Genomic DNA, 13144 nt, shown 5'->3' with positions numbered 1-13144 from the left:
ATGCCTCTGCTGCCAGCAATTATTACCTGGGAGTGTGACTGCGGCTGTAGAAGTTGGGGTGTGATGAGTAGTCATTTTCATCCCAGGTGCACATAGAAATTGTTCTTTGATTTGTGGCTGTGGCTTCTACAGATACTGTACTAATGAAGCCCTTCTAGCCACAATCAGTTACCCAGAATAATTGGAATCTCTAGGTAAGGTGCCAAATTGAACCACTTCTCTTTGTACAGTGTGGATTAATACATTTTACAAAGTTATGCTGCATATGGCCCAAAGCAACAGATTCTAATCAATGACAGGCACTCCCCAAAAGTCACCAGAGATGCTAATCAGACAACAGGCTACTCCAGATCTCAGCAAGTCACACACACCAGCTTTTGCTGCCACCCACTCCTGCATTGTCAGCAATAGCATCTTCAGACATTGAGAGAGCATTGCTTTGAGGACTCTGACTTCTCTTTCCTGCCCATTGTTAGTTTCTTTCTGTAACCTTCACATTGCCTTTCTGCCATGCATGGCATCCCACGTGTTTGATAATCCCCTCACCTTCCACAGCAATGTGCCCACTGCTGAGTCAAAAGCAGGTGCTGTTTCACAATTGCAAACCCAGTACAACTAGCGTCAATTATAGTCCAGCTTCAGGACAGACAAAGAGGATGCTGAGGTCTTGACATTTTCAGGCAAGTGGTGGCACAGAGCCAGGGGAGTCTGCTCAGTTGCATCACCTTAAATAAAAGCACTTACAAGACCAAATTATTTTTCATGTATAGAACCAGGTCCATGAAATGCTAGGATGGAGTAGAAGCAGCCCATTTAGAAGGTTCACTGGGTGAGGATGAACATTTTTTTTTCATACAGCCTTAATGCTTTAAGGCATTTATTTATTTTTTCTTTTTTTAAATGCAATTTTATTGAGATATAATCACATAACATACAATCATTCAAAGTGTACAATCAGTTGTTCACAATATCATCATATAGTTGTGCTTTCATCACCATAATCAAACATTGAACATTTTCATTACTCCAAAAAATAAAATGAAAATTAAAATAAAAAAGAATATCCAAAACAGAGGTTGAACATTTTAGCACTTCATAGAAGCAACCAGCAGGAAACTGGAAGCAGGGGCAGGGGAGCTCAGCTCATCCAGACCCACTGGAGGGAGAGAATTTTGAAGTGACTCTTTTTTGATGGCTCAGATTCTGGCAGAAAGTTTGCTGAGATTCCACAAGATCAAGTAACAACCAGCAGCAGTCAGAAGACTCCCAGAGAAAGCTAAACTAAAGAGACAAGCCTCAGACTAGAGACCAAGTCCTGGAGAAGCTGTTAATGAGCGCTAAAAAGTCCAGTGCCTGGGGAGCCTTAGCTCATGTTGACTGCACTGATTGAATCCTAGTATGGAACTGAGTCCACCATAGACTCTAATGATCCCCCCAGAGAAAAGGGCCCTTCTCATCCTCTTACTCTGAGAGGATTCTCTTGTCTCTGTGTAGACTGGAAAGGAGTTCTAGTTACTATGGGAGTGAAGTTTCTGGCATTCAAGTGCTGTCAGATGGTCAGAGGGAGGGAAGATCCTTTGTTCTAGGTGGCAGGATTGATAACAATTATTAGATACATTCCACTGTCTTCAATTCTTAGTCACAGTCTGATCTGCCATTATTGGTCCTTCCTAGATCCATTTGACAGATAGGAAAATGAAGGCTCACGACACTGTATGTCTGTCTTTGCTGCCTCAAACATATATTCCCCCCCCATTCTGCATCCACTCTCCCAAACATAAGTATATTATGTTTGCAAGTTTATAAAAATCAAGCCAACCAATAAGATAGACTGTAGTGAAGATGACACTAGGTGTCTTTTTGTAGTTAGTGGCCAGGTAATGTGTAGGCATCTGTCTCATATCCAGTTCCACATTCAGTCTCTGGCCTCTCCACTGCTCTGCACCTACTCAGACTTCTTTTCCCTTGCACATTCAGGGACACCTGCCTGTGACCCTCAACTGAACTTCAGATGAACTGAAGTTTCCTGATATCCAGTGAGGGTCAGAGTTTGTCCCTTCATTTGAAGAATACATGAAAAGGAAGTACAGAATGATTGATTCATCATGGGACTTGATTCTGCCTTGCAGCTTCTCCTGGTCTTAGGAGGTGAGTGGAGAGTGGAGAAATGACAAGTATCCTACTTTCCTAGGCATCAAAGGCCACTCTGGGGGCTTTTGTAGAAAAGAAATTGCACTTTCTCCAGCCTCTGTTCCACAGAGATTGGCCATGGTATAGGCCCTTTTCCCAAAGGTCACACAAGTTGGCTTCAAGCCAGGCAGGTCTGTTCCCCAACTGGCCTTTGCTGATTATTGGTGAAGTTGTCTCCATCCTAGTGAGAGGATCCTTTCAGCTACTAGATGAAACATGGATGAAATGAACATAGCAGAAGTTTTTTTTTTTTTTCTAAAGAGCTTGATTCTTCTCTGCTCCATCCCCCACCCACACCCTGCCACCAATTCTCGGCAGCCCTGCTCTGAGTTGGAAGATGCAATTGGTTCTCAGGTTCCTTCAAAAGTATTTATGCAGTAGCTCAGTCCAGCCTTACCATGAGCAAATAAGGCAGCAGCCCTGGCTGCCCTGTCAGGTGGTTTAGAAGTGCCCTGTGGCTTCCATTTAGTGCTTGAAATGTCTTGTTTTAGTGAGGAAGGGGGGGAGGTATATTAAAAGTAAAGAGGAGAGGCTTGCATGGGGGTAAAAGAAGAAGGAAAGCTAAAATTCCCCATGCCCCTCAAAATCTCATGTAAAACCACCAAGTCAAAGAATGTTAGAACTGGCTAGGATGTTAAGAGATCAAATCCAAACCCCTCTTTTGGAAGGCCACAACAGGGACCAGAAGGGTCAAAAGGAAGGCTCCGTGTCATCCAGTGATTTACTGCAGAGCTTAGATTAGATCTCAGACACTTTGGCTCTCAAGTCAGCTGCTCCCAGTCACATTGCTACCTTCCACCAAAAGCCGAAACCAGTCCTCTGCTTTGTGCTCTGTGACATTTCCCCTGTGGCCCTCCCCACAAAACACACTTGTACACACCTACACTCTGCAGTGCAACTTGTAGCCATGAGCCCTGCCTAGGAGAGCAGGGGCCCAGGCAATCCAGCCTTCCCAAGTTACTATTTTGCAGCAGAGGTTCAGCAGTAGGGCCAAGGGACTCCCGATATATTAAGCCACACGTCAGCTAAATTAGGTACACACAAGCTGCTGCTTCCACTGTTTACTCAATAACTCATTCTCCTCCAAAATCAGAGCTGAGGAGATGAAAAGAGAAAAGAAGAGAAGAGAGGAAAGAGCAGGCGAAACAGAGATGACTGTATTTCCTTAGAATTTCTGGCCACCCCCACCTTCTCCACACCATTTCTTTAATGCTTGTCCAGTGGGGCCTTTATCTTCTGGATGAACAGGGAATCCACCTTCCCTTGCAATCCTGGACACATACTGTCCCACTATAATAATGATGATGATAATCATAATGTTGCCTCAGCAGTGCCTTTCTTTATCCGGAGACCTTCTCAGCATAGAAGATTGGTGTTTGAACCAAACTCTGTGTTCTACAGGACACTGAGGCTCTTCTTCGACCCCAGAAGTAAGTGATCCAGAAAGAGGAACTGCCTGCTCCAAAAGGAAAGTGGGTACATGCCATGGGCAGCCTTGGGTTTCTCTGCTTTGAGAGAGTTCATAGGGGGCCCAGCACCCCCAAAGCCATCCCATCTCTGGGAGGATTCACCACCACCACCCCCCACTTTGTTTCAGGTGAGACATTCTTCATGTAGAAGTGCTTCTGCCTCTCCAAAGTTGACTCCTCTATGTCAGACAACATGATAGGTACTTCTACAGCCATGATTTTTGTCAACCCACAAGTACTATTATCCCCAGAAACAGGCTCAGAGATGTCGAGTGGAGAGCCAGGCCACATAAGTAGGGCTCTTGGCATCCAATAATCTCTCCACAACAACACAGCTGCCTATGAATGGGCTGAGCAGAGCCTGGATCATGGGAAATATTTGCTCAATGTCTGTTGGATGAATGAAAGAATGAAATAACGCATGAACTAATATCTGAAGGCAGAAGGGCTCACCGTAAGAGCTCCTCAACTCCCTCTCTCCCCTTTCTGCTCCACCGTTCACATGGACTTAAGCAAAAAGACATATGCTTATTTTCCAGGATCTTTTTATTGAGCAGACATCCCCCAAATAATGTTGATTAAAAGGTTTGCCTGGGTCCTATTCAATGAATCAGAATCTTCACCCCAAACCTCTTCTGAAAGTAGTTGTAAAGGGGGCAGGTTTTGGTGCTAAAATGCCTGGGTTGAAATCCTTGCTCTTCCACTTAGTAACTCTGACCTTTTACAAGTTGGCTTAATCAGCCTAAGCCCCTGTTTCCCCATCTATTAAATGAGATGCCATCAGGGTTGCCATGACGATTACATGTGATAATAGATACAAAGCTCGAGCATAAGGTCAGGTGCAGAGTAAGCACTCAATAAATGAAAATTATAGTTATTCTCTACCCTGGAGTCCTTTTCCTTCACCTGCTCTGTGGGCTGCAGTGGTTTTACTGCACTGTGCCCCCCATCCCCACCCAGGTGGGGGATACCAGAACAGTGGGCTTTGGAGGGAATGTCATATAGAGCACACCCAGAGCAAAGACTAATGCTTCAGAACTGCAGCTGATAAAACGTCCTGGAGAAGTTAGGGAGAGGAGAAATGTGTAAAAACATTGCCCAAGGGGAGGGAAGATTATAGAGAGAGAGTACAGAGAAGATAGACAGAAGGGAGAGGAAGAATGGGAAGACGGGAAGAAAAGATTTGGGAGAGACAGGGAGGGGCTCAGAGAGTTGAGGAGAAGGTAAATTGCTACTGGAATATTAAGCACAAATGAGGGGAAATAAAATTAACATCTTTATTGAAAAGAAAAACAAGGAAGTAAGAAATATCCCTGCTTGGGGAATCTTGTGTAGAATGAAGCAGGTGCTGGGGGCCTTTGGAAGCTGGTTGCCATGGCGATGCTATATGGCTTCTTTTCTATTACTCTGTGAATCTGTCCGCTGATGGTTTCTTTCTGCTCTGGTTTCTAGGGCTAGGGTTTAGCCCTTGATAAAGCTTTGGTGTTTCCATCTCTAGCACTTTGGTTATGCTGTGTGTTTTAGTTTCCTGGGCTGCTCAAGCAAATGCCATGAAATAGGTTGGGTTAAATGATGGGAATTTATTAGCTCATGGTTTTGAGGCTAAAAGAAAGTCCAAATCAAGGAGTCAAGGTGATGCTTTCTCCCCGAAGACTGTGGCATTCCTGGGCTGGCTGCTGGCGATACTTCGGTCCTTAGCTTGTCACATGGCAAGGCACATGGCGGCATCTCCTGGTCTCGCCTTTCTCTAACGGGTTTCATTGATGTTCAGCTTTTGGCTGCTTCTTCTGTGGCTTATTGTTCTATCTGAATTTCATTCTGTTTATAAAGGACTCCAGTAATAGGATTAAGATCCATCCTGATTGAGGTGGGCCAAACCTTAACTGAAATAACCTCATCAAGTCCTACTTCAGTGGGTTCACACCTAGAGGAATGGATTAACTTCAAGAACATGTCTTTCTGGGTGCATACAGCTTCAAACCATCATACTGGAACCTTCTAGCTTGTTGCCTTGGCTTCTTTTGGTTATGATTACCTGTCTAGAGAGAAAAAGGTGAGAGTGCATGCTGGGGAGCTTGGGGAAAAGCCCTCTGTGTCTCTTTCCAGGTGGATGAGAAGGCAAGTTTAGCATATAGGCAGCACCTTGGCCATGGGGAGATATGGCAGACCTTTAATAACTCCTTTTTTCAAGGTGAATTCAGGTGGGCGTTTCTCTAAGAAACTAGGGTGAAGAATCATCCCTGTCTGCCCAAGACTGAAGAATTTCCTGGGATATAGGATGGTTGGTCACCCTAAGAAAAAGTCCTTTCAGAAAGTCCAAGATGAACACTTCCACCTTTCAGAGTCTGACATTAGAAAAATCACATGCAGGGACTACAAGGGGCCCTTGAGAGAAACGTACTAACCCAGGTTCATAAAAATAGGCAATTACCTTACTAGCTTGGTTTTTGCCACCAACCCATCTCCCACGTGCTACGCTATGTAGAGAGGTTCTCCAACTTCGAGGAACATCAGAACTACTCTGGGCTTTGTTAAAAATGCAAATTCTTGGACCTTCTCCTGATCAGCTTAATCAAAATCTCGGGGGTGGGGAGGAACAGCCCACAAATCTACATTTTATAAATTGTCTCTAGACAAGTGAAAGCCAACAGGCCTCCAGGCCTCAGAGAGCTTGACTCTGCCAAGCCCAAAGGGTGTGAAAATGTGCTGCCTAGGAGCAGGGACAGAGCTCACCCCTCCACTGCCCAAATCTTCCCGCCACTCATTGCCTGCCTGCTGCCTTCTTTCTTGGCCTTTCCTTGCCTCCCGCTTGATCTTAAAGGCATTCACAACACCCTGTTCTTTGATTTTATTGCACTCATCACAATTTGTAATCTCCTCTTCACGGGGGCAGTTATTTGTAAGTACCCCCACTGCCACTAGACTGTAAGCTCCTTGAGGTTGAGGCCTGTGCCTGCTTTGCTCAGTGCCGTGCACCCTACAGCACCTAGCCCAGTGCCAGGCACATTGGACTCATGAGCCAGATATTTCTGAATGACCGCATGGCTCAACAAACGAAAGAATGGATGGGGAGGCACTGGTGCTCGCCCCAGCGTGGACGACTGTGCTGAGTGCAGTGCCTCTGTGGGGGGCCAATCCCAGCCGCTGTGTTGATGAGGTTGCTTGCAACACCACTGCTGGTTTACACGGGCATCAAGGTGACAAAGGACGGGCCTGGGCGCCTTCTTTCTCAGTTCCAGTCTCGGGGCAGAGTCCTGGGTCACGCCCAAGCTGCAAAGCAAACAGAGAGGCCAAGGCAGCCAGGTCGCAGGCCAGAGGCTGGGGGAGGAGAGGCCCTATTCCCCCGGGCCTGCCTTACCGGAGCCCTGCACCTCAGCCTGCGGCTCTTCCTGAAGGTTAGGTCCCACCCTTTATCCTACCCCTGCTGTCTGCAGAGTCATGGACAGGGGTCTCTGTAGCTCTGGAGCATTGGTCTCCAGGCACTGTTTCCAAGGGTGCCTGGAAAATGAGGAGGAACACACATGCAGTTGCATAAAATTGCTTACACTCTAGTGATCTGCAAACATTCTGAAGGGATGGCTCAGGCAATCTGCAACCACGTCTTCTCATAGCCAGAATGTCATGTTCCCTCCAGCTCGAAGAGCCAGGTCCCAGTGCCTGAGCACTGTGACAAACTACAGGCCTGAATGTTCCACCATTTGACAGATTAAACTGTGGGGAACGGGCTTCTGATGAGAGGTGAAGAGCTAACATTTATTGAGTGTTTATTAAGGCAGTGTGCTAACTGCGTGGCTGCGTTTTCATCAGCTTTTTGAGGTCGTACTACTGTTGCCCTATTTTGCAGATGAGGGTACTGAGGCTTTGTCCCCCTGGGTAGTTTTCTCTGTCACCTGCCTCAGAGAGGCAGAGCTTGGATGTGAACCCAGGGAGTCTGGCTCCAGAGCCCAGGCTCTTAATCACTGTGCTTATATGCCACCTGCCTCATACAGGGCAGGAACCTCCAACAAAGAGAACTTAAACCATCTGCCCAGTCTCACACAGCAAGTTAAGGCCAGAACTAGAAGTAGAAATGAGGCTTCTTCTCTGCCACTGAGGCTCTCTTCCCCAACGTGGCCCTAGTCCCTCCAGTACAATGGGGATAACTTGTCCCCCTTTGCCCAGCCAAGCAGACTCCCAATGGCCCAGACAGAAGGCTGAGGTCTCTTCAGTCCCATGAGTGGCTTTTCTTTCACTGCTCAGTACTCAGGAAGCATGACGGGAACAGGCCTTCGGTGCTTGACCAAGGCTTTTGGGAAAGATGCCACCCCAGTCTAGAACCGAGGTCACCCTTCAGTGATGAATCTCCACAAGTTCCATTCACACTCCTGAGTCCCTGAGTCTCGGGGACTCCCTCTCGCAGGCCCTTTGGGGAAACCTTCCACCCCTGCCACTGCATCTTTTCCTCCCCTTGGCTTTCCTTCAGGCTAGATATGGGGGTTGGGGGTGAGTAGGTCACTCCCACCCAGGGCTTTTAATGAGAAGTTTTGTCACGCCCAGCCAGCAAAAATGAATAATTCAGTGAAGGAAGCCCAGGAAATGTTATTCTTTCAGAGAAGGGTCCCTTGACAGAGGAGAGAGTCAAAGAATGACGGCATCTTATTATGAGGGGATTGGGGGCGGGGATGACAGCAGTAGGGGGAAGGAGGAGGAGGAAGGCTACACAGGAGCCACTAACAGAATTCTGAGGGATCCCTGTCAAAGCCTCTTTCCCACTTAGGAGTTAAGCTACTTAGGCTGGTGTAAAATCCCTAGTAATCTGTTGGCTTTTGCCCCATCAAGCAGTGATCTCTTTAGGACCAATACCTACTTTCTGGAAAGCAGTGTTGTAATCTCTAGGGGTGGTAGTCTGTTTTCTTTATTCATTGGACTTTTAAAATGATTAAGAGTGCTCTGAGGGTAAGGAGGACAGATGGAGGGAAGGAGTGACATGTATTCCTCATTTATGTGCCAGGGAGAAAGAAAAAAACTCACAGAAGCAATTCGCCAGCTTGTGTGGCATCTGAGCACATATCCCTCTGAGGTGGGGAGGGGGACAGCAGGCAGAGGCTGATTCTTAGCACCTTTGAGCAGAAGACATCAAAAGGTTTGCCTGCAAGGCATTGTGGTCCTACTTCAAACAGTGCGGGAGAGTCGAGGCTCTTCCCAATTGGCAGTTTGAGATGCAGCCCGGGGGCCCTAGATCATCCTTGTCTGAAGAGAGGGCAATTAATTGTCTTTGAATGGGAATTGGCATGTGTCACACAGCAATTTTTCTAATTCTTTATGTGCCAAGGGGGCCCCATGGCTCATGGTCTAGGGTTCCGGAATCAGAAAAGAGTGGATTTTAATCCCAGCTCTATCTCTTCTTGGCTGTGTGACCTTAGGCAATTTGTATACACTTCCTGAGCTTTTGTGTCCTTATCTGTAAAGTGAGTAACAGTAACTGAAACTCCCTCATATGATTGCTGTGAGGACTATAGGAGATATGAAAGTGGTTTGTAAACTGCAAAACTTTGTACTTTTGTAAGAGATATTTTTAAGTAGAATGGCATCCTTAGCAACCCATACTCTCTTACCTGGGCCCACTTCTGACAAAATGAATTGCCAGGGTTGGGAATGAAGTATGTGGCCTAGGAACTGTCTCTATGCAAAGCTAATTGGCATGTCAGGGAGCCAAATAGTGACCGTGGTCTCCATGGCACTTCCCTTTTAACAGAGGTATAGAGAGGCAGGCTTTGGAGTCCCAGGGACCTGGGTTTGGTACCACGTGCTGTCATTTGCTAATCGTGTGTGTTTGGGCAAATTACTTAACATCTTTGAGCCTCAGTATCCTCATCTATAAAATGGAATTAATAGTAGTTTTTCACCCTCAAACTTGTCATAAGGCTGAAATGAGAATGTGCATGTAAAGCACTTAATGTAGGTCCTGGCACATGGTGGTTGTTCAATAAATGGCAGCTTTAGTTGCTGCTGTAATTATAAGTGATCAAGAAACTCTGTGATTATACACATAGTAGGCTTAATTTTAAAGACTTCACTGAATACCTATGAAGGGCAAAGTAGGCACCGAAGACACAATGGTGAGCAAAAGCAAACATGGCACCCACCCTCACAGAGTTTAATCTGGTGACTTTCAGTAAATGTTTGGTGAGTGAGTGAGTAAGTGACTAGAAGCAAGACTCCACCTCAGCTCAGGAATTAATAACTCCTTGTTATTAAGGCCTTGGAGGTTAAGGATGAAGGGGAGATGATTATTTTTTCATGTGCTGGGACTCAACTACCCACTAAAGGAATGGGAAAGAGTATCCATTGGTATCATGCACAGAGAGCCATACAGAGGAAGGGAAGGTAGTGTTTTTAAGGAGGAAGGAGTATCCAGTTCCCTTTGCAATAGGGGAAGCCAAACCCACTAAGAAAACAATATGCGTAAGTAACCCTCAACTAGCCATGGACATGGGCAAAACTCCCAAGGGCATCCCCTGAGTCCTTCCTCCACAACTCACTGTCTCCCCTTGCCTTGTCAAAGCATGCATTCAGAAAAGGATATAAGAACTCATTCACATTGCTGTGGTGTAGGGCCAATGTGAGCTGCCTGGGGACTAACCCTAAGTCTGATTTCTGTGAAGGCCAGGTCATTGCATAGGCCAGTGAATCTGGCCCCAACCCCATGTCCAGCTCCAGCCTCAGTTTCTTCAGAAATATAATTGCCAAGGCAGTAGCCAGTGGGGATTATGAAGCCTCTGACACGGACTTGAAGGACTGCCCACCTTGGCAGCCGGCTGTCTATATATGGGGTCACTGCCCTTTTGCTGTGGCATTGGTCTCTTTGGGAGGTCTGGCGAGGCAGAGCTGGAGGTGAGAGAAGTGGCCAGGAACCTTTCCTGAACAGTGTGCCTTCTCCTACCTGTTTCGAGCGTTGTACTCTCACCAATGACCAGCTACCTCCTGAAACGAGGTGAAAATGTGTACCCTGCTGGCTTTTTCTTTTTCCAATTCAGGTTTATTGAGATATATTCACATACCCTACAGTCATCCACAGTGTACAGTCAGTTGTTCACAGTACCATCATATAGTTGTGGATTCATCACCAAAATCAATTTTTGAACATTTTCATTACTCCAAAAAAAGTAAGAATAAAAATAAAAAAGAATAACAAAAAAATTCCATACCCTTTATCCTCCCCTATTATTTATTTATTTTCGTCTTTATTTTCTTACTATCTGTCCATACACTGGATAAAGGGAGTGTCAGTCACAAGGTTTTCACAATTACACAGTCACACCATAATAGCTAGATAATCATCTTCAAGAATCAAGGCTACTGGGTTGCAGTTCAACAGTTTCAAGTATTTCCTTCTAGCTATTCCAAAACACTAAAAACTACAAAAGGATCTCTATGTAATGCATAAGAATAACCTCCAGAATGACTTCTCGACTCTATTTGAAATCTCTCAGCCATTGAAACTTTATTTTTTCTTTTCTCTTCTCCCTTTTGGTGAAGAAGACTTTCTCAATCCCACAATGCAGGGTCCAGGCTCATCCCTGGGAGTCACATCCCACGTTGCCAGGGAAATTTACACCCCTGGGATTCATGTCCCACGTAGAGGGGAGGGCAATGAGTTTATCTGCAGAGTTGGCTTCAAGAGAGAGGCCACATCTGAGTAACAAAAGAGGTTCTCTGGGGGAGAACCTTAGGCACAATTCTAAGAAGGCTTAGCCTCTCCTTTCCCTGCTTACTTCTGATTTCTGTCTCCTCCTCCAGCTTTTGGCCAAAAACGGAGCAAATCACTTTTAGCTGCGAAACGTGACTGGCACCCACACGCATTGAAGGCTCCCTGGCCTGCAGAGTCCTGCTTGAGGGGAGTGAGGAAGACTTTGAGGGTTAATACAGATTGGCACTGGAGGCCTTTGCCATCTTCCCAAGAGGACTCCTCAGAGATGCTGCCTAATGGATGCTTGCTATTCCTCACCTTGGTGTTCTCTTTCCCCTCTCTGTTGCTTCCCCTGTCCTACAACTTCCACGTCTCCCCAGGACCAGTGATTTGCCCTGTATTGAAATCATCCCAGGCAAAGCAGCCAGCCTCCACTTCTCATTAACAACTGGACTGAGGACTGAGGAGGCCTGGAGGCTTACTGGTTGCCATGGTGAGCAGTAGGTCCTGAGAGGATTAAGGAGCTGGGAGCTTGAGGTGTTTTTTTGTTTGTTGTTGGTTTTGATGAGTTCTGTTTGCTTTTCTTCCCCCCACCCCCTTCCCCGCCCATTTCCCTCCCACCCACTCTCCCAGAGTCTCAAACCGCTAAAGCAGAAGGAGATTACTAGGAGCAAAAATCACTCCTCAGGCAGCCTACCCTAAATTCAGGCTGCCCTGCGGAGGGTAATTGGTATGTGCTTTACAATGCGGACTCCTGGGAGGGCCAGGTTTGCAGTGCAAGATGTTACACCTTTGTGGCAGGGTGCTGCATCCTGAGGCAGAGGCGGGCAGTGGGGGAAGAGTGCCTTGAAACTCTGAAGCCTCCATAGATTTTTTTCCCTTTCTGGCCACATAACAGGAAAGGTATAGGTGAATTAAAAGCCAGGAGTTCCGGCTGAGTGAGGCCTATGGGTAAAGGGAGGCAGCTCGGTCCTGGCTGTCAAGGGAACCCCTGTTTTGTCATTCCCACATCCAAATGTCCTCTTCAGCTAGAGTCCAGGCACCCAGTCCACAAAATCTTCCCTAATCAGCTAGTCCTCCTTCCCACTGGTGACCAAGGCTGAGCATATATGGAGAGAAAATATGGGCTTCAGAAGGGTTATGAAGGTGTTATGATTACTACTATAATTCTTATTTTTTAATAAGTAGTTCCTTTCAGTTCAATCCATTGTTCTGGAAAGGGAGACAGCTGGTTCAGGAAGATTTGGGGAACCATGTGCCTTGTTTCCAGTCAGAAAGGATTTTGCTTCCTTCTTTGTTGGTACCCTGAGGCTGAGAAGCAATAAAAAGGGTGAAGGGCACAGAAGGCGGACCCTGGGTGCCCCTGCAAGTCCAGCTCATGGTAAAAGGTGAAGTTTCCTCTTTCATTCTTAGCTGGATGGGATGTGCATGCATCTCAGAGCGAAGGTATCAAGTAGCGTCCCTGTACTCCTAGTCCAACTGTTTTATCCATCCCAGCCTGGGAATGTACCCGCTGCCCCCTTTCTAATCCTCCAAACTTGTATTCCCGGCTTCCAAAATCTTTATTTATCCTTGCTTAGGTGTTGCTTTGTGTATGCTCTCAAACCCCTTTCCTGTATGTATGTTTTATTTTCCCAGCAAGATGACGTTTCCTGTTGGCAAGTTCTGTGTTGTTAACTTCGCTGGAGGGCCTCTTCAGGGCTTCTGAGCACAATAGCTGCTCAGAAAATGGAAAGATCCATGCTATGTAGAGCAGTCATAATATAAGGATATTGGGAAAATTGTCTTAGTATATAGAAAATAATAATAAGATATA

The 13144-nt window shown here is 46.2% G+C and overlaps 1 protein-coding gene across 1 annotated transcript in view; it reads left to right on the top strand.

Annotated features, from left to right (window-relative positions):
- TMEM31 (transmembrane protein 31) overlaps window positions 1-13144 on the top strand; it is a 103814-nt gene that overhangs the window by 45463 nt on the left and 45207 nt on the right. The window contains exon 6 of the mRNA XM_037820983.1: window positions 3592-3620. Coding sequence (XP_037676911.1) covers window positions 3592-3620 — 29 coding nt within the window. The remainder of the gene's footprint in view (window positions 1-3591; window positions 3621-13144) is intronic.

Source organism: Choloepus didactylus, chromosome X, assembly GCF_015220235.1.
Source record: "Choloepus didactylus isolate mChoDid1 chromosome X, mChoDid1.pri, whole genome shotgun sequence".
NCBI lineage: Eukaryota > Metazoa > Chordata > Mammalia > Pilosa > Megalonychidae > Choloepus > Choloepus didactylus.
Note: the sequence above shows the minus strand (reverse complement) of the source record. Positions and strands in the feature narration are given on the sequence as shown.